This window comes from Penicillium waksmanii (assembly GCF_028829765.1).
Source record: "Penicillium waksmanii strain IBT 27052 chromosome Unknown utg000004l:1.0-5674109.0:1.0-5678898.0, whole genome shotgun sequence".
In the NCBI taxonomy this organism is placed as follows: domain Eukaryota; kingdom Fungi; phylum Ascomycota; class Eurotiomycetes; order Eurotiales; family Aspergillaceae; genus Penicillium; species Penicillium waksmanii.
The window spans coordinates 3,624,061-3,639,474 of record NW_026643251.1 but is presented as its reverse complement, the minus strand read 5'-3'; the positions used below and the strand labels follow the sequence as shown (position 1 = coordinate 3,639,474).

The window sequence follows — 15,414 nt, the reverse complement described above, 5'->3', positions numbered from 1 at the left end:
GGGGCCAATTTGATGACGGGATAGGAAGGCAAGGATGCTGGGACAAAGTGCAGGATTTGGGCGTTCATGATGCGTTCTAACAAGACCAGTAAGTGGGTGGTCACACATATTCTTACGAGTGGGGTGCAGTTCAAGTTGCTAGGATTGCTTTCTTTCTGGCTTGATTATGATTTTATAGTGATCTTTTATGTCAACTATCGGTATTGTTATGAGGTAGTTGAGCTTTTTGAGCTAAGTTTGATCTTTTTGCGTGATATCTGGCTAAGAATAAAACTTATCAAGTAGAGCAAACATGTGGTGATGAATCATTAAGTATGTGAGACATAGGTGCTAATCAAGTAGCCAGACAGGTAAATTAGGTATGTTGACTGAGTATGTTGACCTAATCAGCTTCCTGTCGCACTGCTGCCTTGCGACGGCCACGCTTGGGCTTCTCCGTGCTGTCAGCAGTCTTTCCCTCAGTATTTTTCTCTTGAGTAGTCTTCTTAGCACGACCTCCATTGGCCTTGGCAGCATTCCTAGCAGGGCGGGCTCGCTTCTCGACCTTGGTGTTCTCGTCGGCTTCTGCCTCAGCGACCACTTTCTTGGCACGGGTCGCTCTCTTGCGCTTGGGAGCAGGTTCATCTTCCTCGTTGCTGCGATCGCCATTGATAGGTGTATCGTCAGTGGCCACCTCAGCAGGAGCAGCCTTCTTGCGCTTTCCGGTGGGCTTCTTTTCATTGGACGAAGCTTTATCTGTAGTATCGGCCTCATTCTTGCCCTTGGCTTTGACACTTGCTTTGCTCTTGGCTTTGTGCTTTGGCTGGGCTGCTTTTTCTTTTTTGGCTTCGTCACTGGCCTCGGTCGTGACACCCTCGGCGGGCGCCGGGTTGGGTTTCTTCTAAAAGAAGGATCAGTCATCAACAGCACATCTCGAGGAATAGAAGTCATGAGATACTGGAGATGGAGTCTCAGATACAGCCTTAGCTCTGGGCTTGCGGGGAAACATGCCAGTCATGCCGGGGCGGTTGTGCGCGATGTCCTAGCAGGATTTTGTCAACGCACTGAAATGGAACCCAGGCGTTAGAGTACTTACACCCTTCCATTCATCATCTTCGATCTGGCCCTTTTCGAGGGCAGTCTTGATCTTCTCTTGATGCTCGGGAGAGAGCTCGTCGAAGCCATCCAAAGCATCGAAGTCAAGTTGCTTGTCGTCCTCTGAGTCGACGATGGAGGTTTTGATGTTCAAAAGCACACGAGGCGTGGTGCAGCCCCTAGAGAGGGTGTTAGAAAAGGGAATAGTCGGGATTAATCATAAGGGCTTACCAGTGGCGCCAGGACCAGTACTGGACTTTTTCGGTATCGATCCAGCTGCCGACGCGCAGCTCACCCTTCTTGATTTTGACCTTGTTGTCTTTGCATTCTTTGGTCTGGCAGCCCGCACGATTGTTGGCCGAGAGCTCTGTATTTTCAGTCAGCTACTGAAAATTCTAATTTTCCTTAGTGTGCTGGATGGCATCAGAAGATAGAAAGCAGCGTGGAGAGGGAGCGCAAGTGGACTGCTTCGGGCGCAAAGCGTGCTCTTGGAAATCTAAAGAATTTCGTCCATGGGTAGAGGAGCCGATAGAAAAGTAGAGCGAAAAATATTCTCTCCCTCGATAAACACGAGCTATTGTTTCATGCAAATGGTTGGTGTGGATGATGTGGCCATCAAGTCTCTTTGGACAACGGGCAGCACGAGATCGAGGGGGCAGTTTGGACTGACCGAAGCGGTACGGCATTGTGGTATGCGCGATCGATGAGAAATCGATGTTTAAAAAGAAATGTTGGGAAGTACTGTTAACAACCAGGAATGACTGGGAGGGAGGAGTGAGGAATGGGAGAGATTGGAAGTTGCCAGGTGAAAAGTTCCGTGGTGAAGGGTGAAGGGTGCAAGTGCAAGTGCAAGTGACGTTGGGGGAAACAGGCAGTTGCGACCAGCACTTCACCAGCACTTCACCAGTTACCACCAGTTACCAGCAGTTACCAGTATTTACTAGCACTATATACTATACTAGTATTATACCATTGATACCATTGATACGAGTATGGAATAGAATGTCATAGAAGACAAAGGTTATCCATCACCAGTACAATATTCACAAAGCCCTCGTCAAAGGGAAATGTGTACTACATGTACCCCAGCGGAAGAACCAAGCTCCGACTCAGCTGGGTCATTTCCCTATGCCGAAAGTTTACTTCTACATATCAACTACTAGACCATATTTATAGTCTATTCGTCGCTGAGTTGACGTATAGTCACGGTAAAATTTCAATGTCATATAAGTAGAAAGGGGATAATGATCAAGATAACTGATCAGGCTCCGACGCTTCCCAAGCTTAGCCTATACTTCAGCTGTCCGAAAACGGTTAGCGCATCGACATTTGACCAGCATCCGCCTCACCTTCAAAATCCATGACTACGAGTATCTAAACCAAGCACGGAATCCTCGTCTCGTGGACTCGATAGCACATCCAAACACTTGCGCTGCCCTCTCAATAATATACCGCCGCCCAATTCCCATTTGTGTCCTAGACCCGAACAACCTCCGGCGCCAATAAACGCCATATCAAAACCACCCATCCGAGCCTCGATTGCTCCGGAAAAAAAGAACAAGAGAACGCTACCACCCGCCAGAAACCTTTACGACCGGGGCAAACAGCTCTTCAAATATCGAATTACTCAACAAGATTCCTCACTTCGAAACTCCCTTCCAACGCCATCGCAATGTCCGAGCCTGGTCGCGAATCCATCCCAACAAGCGCTGACCCGCGCAGCCAGCGCCCGACCAAGCGTCGTGCCGTGACCCCCCGATCCGAACACGCAAGCCAGGTCGATACACTCTTCAAAGACCCGTCGAAGGAGGTCGCACTACCTGGCATCGGAAACAAGCGAAGCGCAAACTCCCTCGCACCGCCGCCAGAGATCGTCGCCAACGTACAGGGTTCCTCGGCCGGTGCGGGATCAGGCGAATTCCATGTCTACAAGGCTAGCCGGCGGCGCGAATATGAGCGATTGCGCCTGATGCAGTCGGAGGTTGATAAAGATCAGGGTGATAAGGATTGGGAGAAGGAGCGCGAGGATACGAAGCGCAAGGACGATGAGAAAACTGAGAAGAATCGGAGGAGGAGGGAGAAGAAGAAGGCTGCGAGGGGTAATAAGAAGGGTCCGGAGGAGGCCAAGGCCCCTGGTACGGTTACGGAGGTTGGTGGTAAAGGTGGCATGAAGGGCCCCCGAGCCCCGGGCCAGCAACAGGGCCAAGATGGGACTACTGATGGGCAGCCACAGTACGAGGAGGTCCCCGGTGTGATTATTCACGATGAGGATTGAACTGGTTCACAAAAGACGGCTATTAGACTACCCTAGGGACTAGCACGATCGCCATGTACTATAATTTTACAAAGATACCCATATGACAGTTCATTTTGGTCTAGGATATTTGTACATATAAGAAATACCCCAGAGGTAATCGTGTAGCATTATGTACGGACCTCAGGTCCAAATCATGGTCTTTTTTGGTTCTTGGTCATACTCATCTATTACTTACTCCTCACCACCACCGCCACCACCGCTGACCTGCTGGGCAGACTTACCACTGCAGATGTCGTCGACGCGAAGAAGCAGGCATGCGGACTGTGTTATTCGTTAGCAAAATGAAACTGAAAATTCTATTGGTGGGATCAGGAGAGCTTACCTCAACCGCCGTCTTGATGCTCTGAAGCTTAACGGCCTCGGGCTCCCACACACCGTACTCCTTCATATCAACCAGCTTGCCAGAGTCACCATCCAGACCCCAGGTGGAGTGGCCCTCGACATGCTTGGCGCGCAGCTGGGTCAGCACGCGAATAGGGCTGACGCCGGCGTTCTGAGCCAATGTGCGAGGAATGACCTCCATAGCGTCCGCAACAGCCTTGTAGGGCCATTGCTGAACACCCTCGATAGAGCGGGCAATCTGACTGAGCTTGACAGAGACAGCCATCTCGACGGCACCACCACCGGGAGCAAGGCGGGGGTGGAAGATCACGTTGCGGGCAACGGACATGGCGTCCTGCAGGTTACGCTCAATCTCGTTCAGGATATCCTTGGAGGGACCGCGCAGCAGGATAGTGCAGGCCTTGGGGGCCGTGCACTTGCGCATGAATGTGAAATACTCGTCACCAATCTTCTCAATCTCAAAGAGACCGCAGCGGGTACCAATGTCCGATTCTTGGATGTCGTCGACACGGTTAACGATAGTGGCACCAGTGGCACGGGCGATACGGTTGTTGTCGGTCTTACGGACGCGGCGGAGAGCAGTGATGTTGTGCTTCACCAGGAAGTGCTGTGCGAGATCTAGTGGAAGAATTATAGGTTAGAAAAATGATCACGGCTGTATACCGCTGAGATGCTTACCAGAAACACCCTTCTCGGTAATGACGAGATCAGGCTTGAATGCGATGATAGCATCGCAGATGTGCTTCACTTGTTCCTCCTCAATCTGCAGAATGCGGTTCCAGTCGTCCTCCTTGGAGACCTCAATGTTGGTCTGGGACTCGCCCTTCTTGTACTCGAGCGGGCAGTCAAGCAGAAGAACGCGGGGGTTCTCGATCCGCCTCCGCATCTTGGGGTGGGTGATATCCTTGTTGACCATGACACCATCGATAACCTCGGAGTCCTCAATTTGACCGCCGGGGATCTTCTCGATACGCGCGTAGCGCTTGATATCCACCTCCTGCTTTCCACCACCTGCATCAAAGGAAACTGTACGGACGGCGCTCAATGCCAGACCGCACATGAGCTCAGACCACCGGGAGACGAACTTGGTTCCGATGGAGGATTGGATCAGGTTATACATGGCCTTGTCATCGTGGATATCGACCGGGGTGGAGACTTCCTCGATAATGGTGAGAGCATCGGCGAGAGCGCGCTTGAAGGCAGAGATAATGACGACGGGGTGGATGTTACGTTCGAGCTGAGGGAGGGCCTGGGCAAGCATTTCACCGGCTACCATGTTATCAGTATATTTTTTTACCCGGGGGGATCTTCGAGATAGGGGAGAGTCGTACCGAGAATGATGACCGTTGTGGTTCCGTCACCGACTTCCTCATCTTGAGTACGGCTGAGCTCGATCATACTCTTAGCGGCGGGGTGAGACACCTCAATTTCACGCAGAATAGCGTGGCCATCGTTGGTGAGCACGATACCGCCCATTGGGTCGAGCAGCATCTTCAGCATCGCCTTGGGACCGAGACATGACCGAATGATGTCGGCCACACTAAGGGGTTATTCGATTAGTGTTATGCGGAGGATATCGCGAGGGGGCAAATTGAATCGTACGTCTTTGCAGCGGTAATGTTCGACAGTTGTGCCCGACGGCCGACTTGTCGGTCACCGGCATTGGTGTCTGTCGAGGGGTTAGCAATGTCATCGGCGCTACCGAAGAGGGGCACGAACTCATCACCACCACCGGAGCCTGCATATTTGCGGTAATATAACGGAGGGTTGATGGAAAGAATGAAGCGGGCTCAGGGACGATAAAATCGAAATAAGAAGAGCTCCCGAGAAAATGAACAGTCAGGAGAAGCCAACTCGGATCCACGTCGATGCCCGCCAAATTTCCAAAGTGGGAGCTTCTGGACTAACCACACTAAACCCGAACGGGTAACAGCAAACCAGTCAAACCGAAGGCGGTGGAAGATTATTTACTTCAATCTGTTGGAACAATAATACTATGTAGGACTAGTAATTACTACTAATGGTAATTCCAGGGATTAGTATGATGAGTAGATTCGGTAGTATAGATCACAATTCAAATGCTTATAGAGTTGGTGTATCTCAACCCGATCCGACTCTCTCCTATCGTACAGTATCTTCAACCCCTCCATGTAGTGTACACCGCGCTTGTTATGAACCTCTATATAAGTGCACCACGACAAAAAATCAATATCTGGGTAGATATTATCCCAAGATCAGTATTCCCGGCTCTGGCCAATCTCACACACGTCAAAGACACCCTTTTCAGGCATGCCGAATTTCTTCAGTGCGGTCTTCAGCTTCTCCGGGGGCTCAAGAACATCCTCCTCAGTAAGAACCCACGTTCCCCAGTGCATTCCAAGTGCGTTCTTGCACTTGGTATCCTGGAAAATATTAACGGCATCATGGGGATCCACATGTGCCGGGCTCCAGATATGACGAGGGGCATATGCTCCGATAGGAATCAAGCCCAGGTCAAAGGGACCTCGGAATTCGCCCACTTGTTTAAATGCGGGACAGGTAGGGTAGTCGTACTTGGCGTCGTGGTCATCTTCACCTTCGGGGAGCTCAGGAACTGCTTTGTAACCAGTGTCGCTGTTCGACCAGTTAGTTCACCTATATTCGACTCAATGGCATCGTAAATGACTGACCCTGTGAAATACACCTTGCTACCTCCAGACTCAATAGACCAAGAACCCCATAGAGTCTTGAAGCGGTCAAAGGGTGTGCGAGCGGTAACATGCTGAGAGGGCAAGAACCCAAGCCGAGCCCTAATCTCCGCCGGTCCAATTGTAGCTTTTCCTGTAACCTCCATTTGGGCATTCTCATCATTTGATGGGGACAGAGTGATGTCGCGCTCATCCCACCAATCCATTTCCGTCACCTTCTCGATTCCGCAACTATGGAACCAGGACTTATTACCCAGCGGAACGAAAAAAATGGCAGTTGGGGTGTAACTTGGCGATTTCAGTCACACCAGGGTGGGAGAGATGATCATAATGATTATGTGAAATGACCACAGCATCGATCAAGGGGATGTCTTTGATCTCACAGGGAGCGGGCGTGTATCGCTTCGGTCCCAGCAGGCCGTAAGGACCGCAGTGCTTGTCCAATACGGGATCGAAAAGAACCCGAAGACCACCAGGGAATTCAATATAATAGCAGGCGTGTCCTAGCCATGTTGCCCGAAGTTTTGTGGTATCTCGAGTTGGGAGGAATTCGGGCTTTCGAACCGTGACGGTTGGGCCTGTAGTGTCGGGTACATTGGCTTTGCCGGTCAAGCGACGCCTATCACAAAAAGAAGAGAAAACCGATTAGATCATCGACTTCCAGGTTTTCTTTTCTTTTCGGCTTTTCCAGAACACTTACATGAGCATTTCGCGGACATTACTGAAATCCACATCTTTCCATGAGCTGAACGAGGAAAATTTCGGGTTAGGATCATGCGACAACCGAAGGCGTCAGCAAACGCGACCACTCACTCCCAAGGGTTTCTGAATCCCGATTTTCCATGATGACTCTTTTCCAAGACATCCTCGGGGGCTGGCCTGGCTGGGGAGGTGGCCACTGTCAACGCGTACAGCACACCAGTCGTGGTCGAGCCCATATTGCGGACGGGCGAATAGAAAGTGGAAGTGAAGTAATTCGGCCGCCGACAAATTCGGGGACGCTGTAGAAAAGCAAGCATGAGGGGATGCTAACGCTTTTAAATACACCCCAATGCACTCGACCGCGAACCCTGCGCCAGGCCGCTATTATTGGGAAGAATGCGGAAGGTTTTGAAGAAGACCCAATCGATTTGGCCCCGATATCTCCGAGGCGGAGTTGGCCAGTCTCGCCCTCCGTCGGCTCCATGTGAAGGCCGTTCCCCCCCGCATGATCGACTCCGGAGAGGGGGAAGGGATGGAGCTCTCAGCCGATCAACAGTTTACCAGCCATAGTCCAAGATTGTAGTAACAGATAAATAACAGTGATCACCGATTAGCGTAGTCGAAGCACCCAAGGTCTAGGGTCTCCGTCACCGTCACGCCAGCCCGGCCCGTTATAACTCCGATATCGATAGTTTCTTATCGTCGACCCTTTCAACGGTACCTTCTCTCTGGAAGACAACACTTCCAGTCAATACTGCTTCTATATTACCCTTCGACTCGGCCAGCATGGAGCCAAATGGAGCTTCCAGTGCTGCGCCATCTGCAGGCGATCTGATCTTGCAGCAAAAGACACAGGCGGTCCAGAATGCGCAACAAGCGGCGCAAAATGGTGACGGCAGCCTTTTTTCCCAATTAACAAATAATCCTTTGTTCACGGCGGTATGCTTGGTCCAATTAGCTTCAATTGACATGGTTTTTTTTTGTCTAACGCGGATCTTTCCCTAGGGCTTTGGGCTAGCAGGTTTGGGTGCAGGTTTGACCTTTGCGCAAAAGGGTTTCCGTCACGGTGCAGCTCTACTCCGTCGCCGTATGCTAGTAGACGTCGAGATCAGCATTAAAGATGATTCATACCCATGGTTCCTACACTGGATGACCCTCTATCAACAATCACAACACTCCGCTACGCGTGCCGCCGCCCAAAATACCGGTCTCCTCGATCGCATGCTCCAGAAGATGACCCCCGGCATGCGACACCTCTCCATACAGACCTCCAAAGTCGAACGGGCAAACGGCGCGATCCAAACACACTTTTCTCTGGTACCAGGCCCTGGAAAACACGTCCTCCGTTACAAAAACGCATTCATCTTTGTCAACCGTATGCGGGAATCTAAGTCCCGCGACATTCAAACCGGCAAACCTTGGGAAACGATTACCTTGACCACTCTCTACTCCCACCGTCACATATTCGAGGATCTTTTTACCGAGGCCCATGATTACGCTGCGAAATCACACGAAGGAAAGACAACCATTTATAACAGCTGGGGAACGGAATGGCGGCCATTTGGACATCCACGACGGAAGCGTCCGCTCGAGTCAGTGGTCCTCGCCGAGGGGGTTAAAGAACGTATTGTTGATGACGTGCAAGACTTTATCGGGAGCGCTTCCTGGTATCACGATCGCGGCATTCCATACAGACGTGGATACTTGCTCTACGGACCCCCAGGTACCGGTAAAAGTTCATTCATCCAAGCGCTTGCTGGCGAGCTGGACTACGATATTGCCATCCTAAATCTCAGTGAGCGCGGGCTTACGGATGATCGGTTGAACCATCTCTTGACTATTGTCCCGAACCGAACTTTAGTTTTGCTGGAGGATGTCGATGCGGCCTTTTCCAACAGACGCACACAGTCTGAAGCCGATGGCTACCGTGGAGCCAATGTGACTTTCTCCGGTCTGTTGAATACACTTGATGGCGTTGCCAGTGCCGAGGAGCGTATCGTCTTTCTTACCACCAACCACGTCGAGCGACTGGACGAAGCCTTGGTCCGACCTGGCCGTGTCGACATGACTGTTCGCCTTGGCGAAATTACTCGCTATCAAGTTTCCCGCCTTTGGGATCGTTTTTACGAAGAAATAGATCCCGAGGGCACGCATCGCCAGATCTTCCTCAACCGACTCCAGGAGCTTGGTTTGATCGAGGATGAGAATGGCCAGAAGGCAGACCGTTCCAAGACTACTAGCGCGGCTGCTTTGCAAGGCCTATTCCTATATAATAAGGGTGATATGGAAGGTGCAATTGCGATGGCCGAGGGTCTGATGTATTCTGTGCATGACCAAGCCTCAGCTTGAGCACTTTCGAAGCAGTATACTGTACTATATGATGTAAATATAACGCTCAATAGACTGGTGTCTTTCTATTTCTTTCTATCGACTTATCCCCGCATTTACAGGTGGTGGGGGTCAGGATCTTGAACTAACCGGTTCGATTAATTGACAAACAGCCAACCAGCATCGCATACTGGGGACTACCGTTAATTGAAGAAACTAATTGTCTTTTTAGCTTCTTTTTCTACGTCAAGCACCTGGTTTGTATGCGTCGACTGCTCGGGGCGCTAACTTAGCCATGAGATTCCTACCGAGTCGACCGCCAATTAATATCCAGGAACGCCAGAGTCAAGACAGATTTGCAAAAAGGAAATGCCGTTCCCACCTGTGGCATAGATGAAACCAATCAGCAAGTATGCTCGACGCGCCGGTCGCTCAAGTCACTGTTCTCATCCCACTGCAGCAGCCAATCACGGCCGCTATACCCTAGGCGCCGCCCCTAAAAATAGGGCTTGTCACATTCGACGCGCTTTGGCTCATGGCTGCATTTCTGCAGCATGTAGGGCCCAGCGGTTGATATGGTCTATATGTCTTTCAAAACGCCCCCCTGGTCGGTTCTTGTTCGTAAATCCTATGTTTGCCCCGGGACTCCTACTCCAGTGCATTGATACTCAGCACGGAAGTGTATCCCATCGCAAATCAACACAATGAGTCAATTTCAATTGTTTCCGCCTCCTTCGCCTGAGGTTAGAGCACAAAGAAATCCATTTCGAAAAGGTGCCAAAAAGCCTGTTCCGAAGAATGAACCGCCATCTCCCATTCCGCTTGAGGAGATCAAGAGCTCAAGCAATACCGAGTCGGTATTGCTTCAAATTATCGAAGACACTCAACAATTTCCACCTCCACCGGCTTTACCTGCTACAAACTTCGCACGATCAAAGTCACCAGCCACGCAATCTTCCCAACGCTCGAGATCTCCGCAGTCTCCTCGCAACCGACGGCATCAAAACACCAGTCCGATGAGCCATCGGCCCTTGCCCTCACAAGGCAGCGCCGGCGATAGTAGTAGCAACAATGATCAGAATACGAATTCAACTACCTCACCTCAATCTTCCCAATCTTCCGTTTCTCCCCTGCCGATGAGGTCGATGTTCCCTCGTTTTGATCCAAAGACCTCGCTCAACACACAAAATAATGATTCACAAATGCCTACCGAAGCCCCCAAGCCCAAGCGTAATCGCAGGCCAAACCTCACACTAACTACAACTTCTGATATCGACCATGTTCTTGGGCCAAAGACTGTCCCTGCAAGCGTGTTCAACTTTCCAACTGGTGCCTTGGAGCCAGAGGAGATCCGATACTCCTCTGTCCAGGAATTGGAAATGCTTTGGGAAGCAGCCAACGGTCAAAGACCACGGAACCCGTGCGGTACAGTCAACCTTCGCTTGACAAGGTATTTCATGCCCAACGCTCTTTGCTGGTCAAGTCAACTTGCTAACTTCTACCCCAGAACCGGCCCAGCGACATTCACGTTCGGGAACTCTAGCCAACCATTTTATTCGCTGCAAACTTATTCGAATAACGAAATAGCTATTTCTCGTGGAGCGCCATCAAATCCAGAAAGTGATATCCCAATCATGGGTCTGAGTCTCGAAGAGCGCCGACGCAGAGAGCATCCCAACGACGGACTCGTGGCCCTTCTCTTTTCCAGACTAGCTGCTATGCTTGCCATCGAGCAAGCAGCTGAAGTCAGCAAAGAGCATCAACTTACCCCCTCCGAGGCTGGTGAAATAGAGAGAAATGCCCTTAAGCGAGCTGCCGCACAGGAGTCCTGTCGACTGTCCTGGAATCGTAATTTACGCCTTTACGAGCTTCGTCACCCATCACTGTCGAAACGCCAACCGCCGGCTTTGGTTGGAGCTGCGGGCATTCCTCTCTCCCCTGTACGATCTCAGTCTTCGGGTATGCTTCATATCGCTGTATCTGCGCCTTCGAGCGACGCAGTACTTACCCAACCGCCAACTATCATTGTCACTGGACCGGTCTCCATGGAGGCTGCGCAACAGGCTGCTACGGCACGAACATCCATACTGCCCGTTACCGACTCCGACGAACCGCTGGCGGCTCTTGATCTGGCAACCCGAACTCTTTCTATCTCCCCAGCTGCAGTCATCGCGACTATTCCCTCGCTCTATGCGATCGATTCACTCGTCGCGGCAATGCTTGCAGTCGCTGTCTCTGACGAGATCACCAATCCCATTCTTGCCGACATGGAGATTGGTAGTACCCACCACTCATTTGAGTCATCTATGAACAGTGAGCCGATGGTTGGAGTGCCTTACCGCGGGAGACTCGTCACGACTCTTGCCGAGCGCGAAGACTACGCAGAGAGTCTACATCTAGCATCTCAAATTGAAGATGCCAATGCAAAGGCCGAAGCCGCGGCGAAGCGGAAGAGCCTCTTCAAGTTCTGGGAACGAATTAAGCCGAGTTCCTCGTCATCTGTTGACGGACGCACGGCCAAGAAAGGCAAGAATAAAGACCAGCAGGTTGTTGTTGAAGAATTCGATCTCGAAAAATACGGTCGGTATGGCCCTGAATCTTCTCGTAAAGGCGAGAAAATGCCAGGGATTACTCGGACCATCCTGAAACTTCTGTTTTGGGGATTGGAGTTATTCGTCAAGGGGTTGACACTTGCCGTTAAGCTCTTGGCATGGCTGCTGGTGAGGGCGACGCGCTGTGTGACAAGCGAGAAGTTCTGAGCTGGCTTCGGAGCAATAGTTTGGAGTTTCTGTGTGGGGTTTAATGATCGGAACGTCTTTTTCTGTGTGGTTTTATTAGAGCGATGAGTGTTTTTCTTTGGACCCAGTATACCCAATGGATTTTGTTTGCAATTTTTATTCTTCTTGCGCCATCACACATTTGTTTCACCCTACAGCCAACTCGAAGAGTATCTGAAATTATTGTAGGTCGAATTTGATATTTTGAGGGTACGTACTCTGTATACTCATGGTTTTCGCTATTCACCCAGTCAGGTAGAATTGATATCTGGATTTTCACTTGTTTGGTTGTTGCCGAGCGAGTCAGACGAGCTTGGATTGGCTTACTCCAATCTACAGACTTCCAGACTGCTCACTGTTTGAGAAAAAAGCGATCATCCAATAAATATCCTGTTATGGATTAGTGCCAGGGTCCGGTTCTCGTCAACGAGGCTCTCCATGTGGGTGGAATGTTCCGATCGTTCTTGAACCGGAACAACAGTTCACAGTTTTGATCCCAATTCAACGAAAGAAACTATATACATTAGAATATGTCTAAGTTTTTAAAGCATCTCTTCAGTTGGTATTACTAAACTCTCAGTGTTATCACCAGAAACCTCGTCTCGTATTCCCCAATTCAGAGTTAGGTCTAGAAGCCACTGGCGCCGCCAAGCCCGACTCGTCTCCTTTATAAACCAGTAAAACCGATCTCACCAGCACAAAAAGTGGGTGCTCGATGGGCGAGGCCATTAGCTTGCTTACAGGGACCTGAGGCTGACAGGGTCGGTGCCCCTGATAGCGAGACATTGGGAGATTAAAATCTATGGATGTTTGAGGGGGGATGATCCGACTTTTACCCGATGTATATAGCGTACCGGCAAGGCGTCGTATCCGTAAAGCCTGAGCCTTTTTCCTCCCCAAACCTGCATCTTTCAAGTTTGCGTACGATTTGAATGATGGTGCTTTGGAGACGAACGATCGGCCTGTGCGGTCTTGCTTTTCTCCCTCTGACGTGGGCGATTACATTCCCGGGCACTGATCCCACTGCCACAGGCCATGCAGCCTTACAGCCGGATTACCCTGAGCCGACTGCCGCAGTGGATTACAGGAGGGGTTTTCTGCGCCGTGGTGATGATGAGGATGCATTTGTGAGCTCGTTCATTGCAGCTGAATCGAGCTTGCTCTATTTCCCGTCTGCTTCAACAACAGTTACCTCGTGGATGCCACAAAGTGTGTGTGGGTATATTGATGGTGTTTGGGATGACTGTAGGTGTCTAGTTAATCGTTTTTTCCCCCTATCTTAGTCGACGTCTCTTCAACAAAAGATGTAGGTAGCTAATATTCATGCTTTCCAGATTCATCGATTCGATGCCTGGACAACTACCAATGTGTCTTCCATACTTCCGATAGCAATTACCCTGGAATGGTAGGCTGTTGTGATGGTGGCAAACCAGAAGATTGCACCTGGGAGACAGTCTGCTACAACAGCAAACAGGTCTCTGCAACTCCTTCAGTCTTGAATTATCCCACGAACATATTCGCCCTGTATTGTACCGATTCAGACTACCCCGACTGTCGAACATGGGTATACCCCCAGCTAGACATAACCGACTACGGCTGCCACTACACCAAGACAACTCAAACCCTAGCATTGATTGCTGTAGTGGATACTTGGGATACAAACTCGGCTACTGGGGGTGGTCACTCGGTCACTCAGGCTGGCACCGCTACGACCACTGATTTAGAAGCCATCTATCCCACCGTCGCGGCCATAAGACCTCAGGTCGTTGATGCTAGCTGGATCGACATATATGTTTCAGGCACAGCTGCCACCTCCGAGAAGGTAGACAAGGCGACTTCAGTCCAAATTTCTGGGTCATCTTCTGCCTCAGAAACTGCAACATCTGAGTCAGACCTATCGTCTTCAAATTCAGGGTCAAAATCTGGAGGCTCCTCGAAGTCGACAAATACTGGTGCCATTATTGGCGGTGTGGTTGGCGGCGTCGTTGGTGCTGCTGGTATTGCAGCGGCGGGTTTTATGTTCTTCCTGCTCAAGAAGAAAAGAAAGCAAGCAGAGGCAGGAGCTTACCAACCTGGAGAAGGTAATGGTGGCACGATGCCGCCTCCTCCACCACCGCTTGAGGATGTGGCTATGACTATGCCGCAGCCGATGCATGAGGTCGAGGGAACTACACCGCAGAAGTACGCAGAGGTGGACGGTTACGCGGCAGAGCACAAGTTACCTTCGGAAGTTGTGGGTAGTGAGATCACGGGGAAACCCCACGAGATTGATTCCAGGAACTCTGTTGCAGAATTGCCTGGTGCGGATGGCGGGCTGCACAATCGTTAATGGTGACGGATGGGATTGCGATGACTTAATACTAGTATATACAAAAGATACCCTTTTCACTTCAAGGTTGAATTATTCATGGGCACGCAGTAACTAGCAGTTTGTAGTACACCACTATATTTCTTGATCATTTAGAATATATCAGCTGACCTCACCTGCCCGGTTCCAAGACCTTGGGATGATGTATTCTTGCTAGTACCAGTAGTACTTAGCATAAGGCATGGAGTATTCGTAGCCCTGAAGATCCAATGCTAATGTATGTCGTCTGCTGAACCTTGGCCAAGAGATAAGAGGTGGTTATCAATTCTTCGTTGGGCCAGTCGATCATTCCTGAGTAGTACTATGTGTGGATTCTATTCATAGACGACTGGATTTGCCACATAGCATGCTACTTCTGGGTTGCCGGGTGTCAGTGATAAGCAGATCAATCTCTCAATGTGTCAGTGAAAAATATTTCGCCTACGACGAATAGAAAGCAGAACAGGAAGTAATTTCTGGACACATCCAGAATCCGTTCAATACCAAATTAGGTATTCTGCATATGCCGGCGTAACGACACGAGATCATACTGAAGCTGAGGATGTTTCGACGTGAGTTAACTAACTACATGTCACTTGTAGATAATGGGAACGCCCGGCGTGTATGTGACCCGTGCTATGTAGTACACTATGCTCAAACCCTCAATTCTCGCAAATCAATTATCTTAGGTATTAAAGAACTAATACACTGCAGGTATGTATTTTGCTTTGTGTCAGATGTCAAGTCGTATTTTGCAGGTTACTTGGTGAGGTTTCCGTGAACCAGATTCCTTGTAGGAAGGGTTACTAGGGATACTGCCAGGCACGAAGAAAGGACATG

The 15,414-nt window shown here is 50.2% G+C and overlaps 7 protein-coding genes across 7 annotated transcripts; 4 read left to right on the top strand and 3 right to left on the bottom strand.

The window, feature by feature from the left end:
• Window positions 1–382: 382 nt before the first annotated feature.
• N7481_004161 (PARP-type zinc finger-containing protein) lies at window positions 383–1,760 on the bottom strand (the record flags this gene model as incomplete). Its single annotated transcript, XM_057263380.1, has 5 exons — window positions 383–880; window positions 938–1,021; window positions 1,076–1,253; window positions 1,306–1,441; window positions 1,745–1,760. 5 exons carry the CDS (start codon window positions 1,758–1,760, stop codon window positions 383–385), a joined length of 912 nt encoding a protein of 303 aa, XP_057125041.1.
• Window positions 1,761–2,746: 986 nt separating this feature from the next.
• Window positions 2,747–3,349, top strand: N7481_004160 (uncharacterized protein; the record flags this gene model as incomplete). Its single annotated transcript, XM_057263379.1, has 1 exon — window positions 2,747–3,349. The coding sequence occupies one exon, from the start codon at window positions 2,747–2,749 to the stop codon at window positions 3,347–3,349; it is 603 nt and encodes a 200-aa protein (XP_057125040.1).
• Window positions 3,350–3,562: 213 nt separating this feature from the next.
• Window positions 3,563–5,477, bottom strand: N7481_004159 (chaperonin-containing T-complex subunit CCT3; the record flags this gene model as incomplete). The annotated part of the gene is made up of 6 exons (XM_057263378.1): window positions 3,563–3,652; window positions 3,714–4,351; window positions 4,412–5,002; window positions 5,065–5,273; window positions 5,336–5,402; window positions 5,453–5,477. The coding sequence occupies 6 exons, from the start codon at window positions 5,475–5,477 to the stop codon at window positions 3,563–3,565; spliced, it is 1,620 nt and encodes a 539-aa protein (XP_057125039.1).
• A 490-nt stretch (window positions 5,478–5,967) lies between these two features.
• N7481_004158 (uncharacterized protein) lies at window positions 5,968–7,439 on the bottom strand (the record flags this gene model as incomplete). Its single annotated transcript, XM_057263377.1, has 4 exons — window positions 5,968–6,346; window positions 6,403–6,651; window positions 6,674–7,039; window positions 7,234–7,439. 4 exons carry the CDS (start codon window positions 7,437–7,439, stop codon window positions 5,968–5,970), a joined length of 1,200 nt encoding a protein of 399 aa, XP_057125038.1.
• Window positions 7,440–7,908: 469 nt separating this feature from the next.
• On the top strand, window positions 7,909–9,471 carry N7481_004157 (bifunctional AAA family ATPase chaperone/translocase BCS1; the record flags this gene model as incomplete). The annotated part of the gene is made up of 2 exons (XM_057263376.1): window positions 7,909–8,061; window positions 8,128–9,471. 2 exons carry the CDS (start codon window positions 7,909–7,911, stop codon window positions 9,469–9,471), a joined length of 1,497 nt encoding a protein of 498 aa, XP_057125037.1.
• A 683-nt stretch (window positions 9,472–10,154) lies between these two features.
• N7481_004156 (uncharacterized protein) lies at window positions 10,155–12,209 on the top strand (the record flags this gene model as incomplete). Its single annotated transcript, XM_057263375.1, has 2 exons — window positions 10,155–10,900; window positions 10,958–12,209. 2 exons carry the CDS (start codon window positions 10,155–10,157, stop codon window positions 12,207–12,209), a joined length of 1,998 nt encoding a protein of 665 aa, XP_057125036.1.
• A 953-nt stretch (window positions 12,210–13,162) lies between these two features.
• N7481_004155 (uncharacterized protein) lies at window positions 13,163–14,556 on the top strand (the record flags this gene model as incomplete). Its single annotated transcript, XM_057263374.1, has 2 exons — window positions 13,163–13,472; window positions 13,562–14,556. The coding sequence occupies 2 exons, from the start codon at window positions 13,163–13,165 to the stop codon at window positions 14,554–14,556; spliced, it is 1,305 nt and encodes a 434-aa protein (XP_057125035.1).
• Window positions 14,557–15,414: the final 858 nt, after the last annotated feature.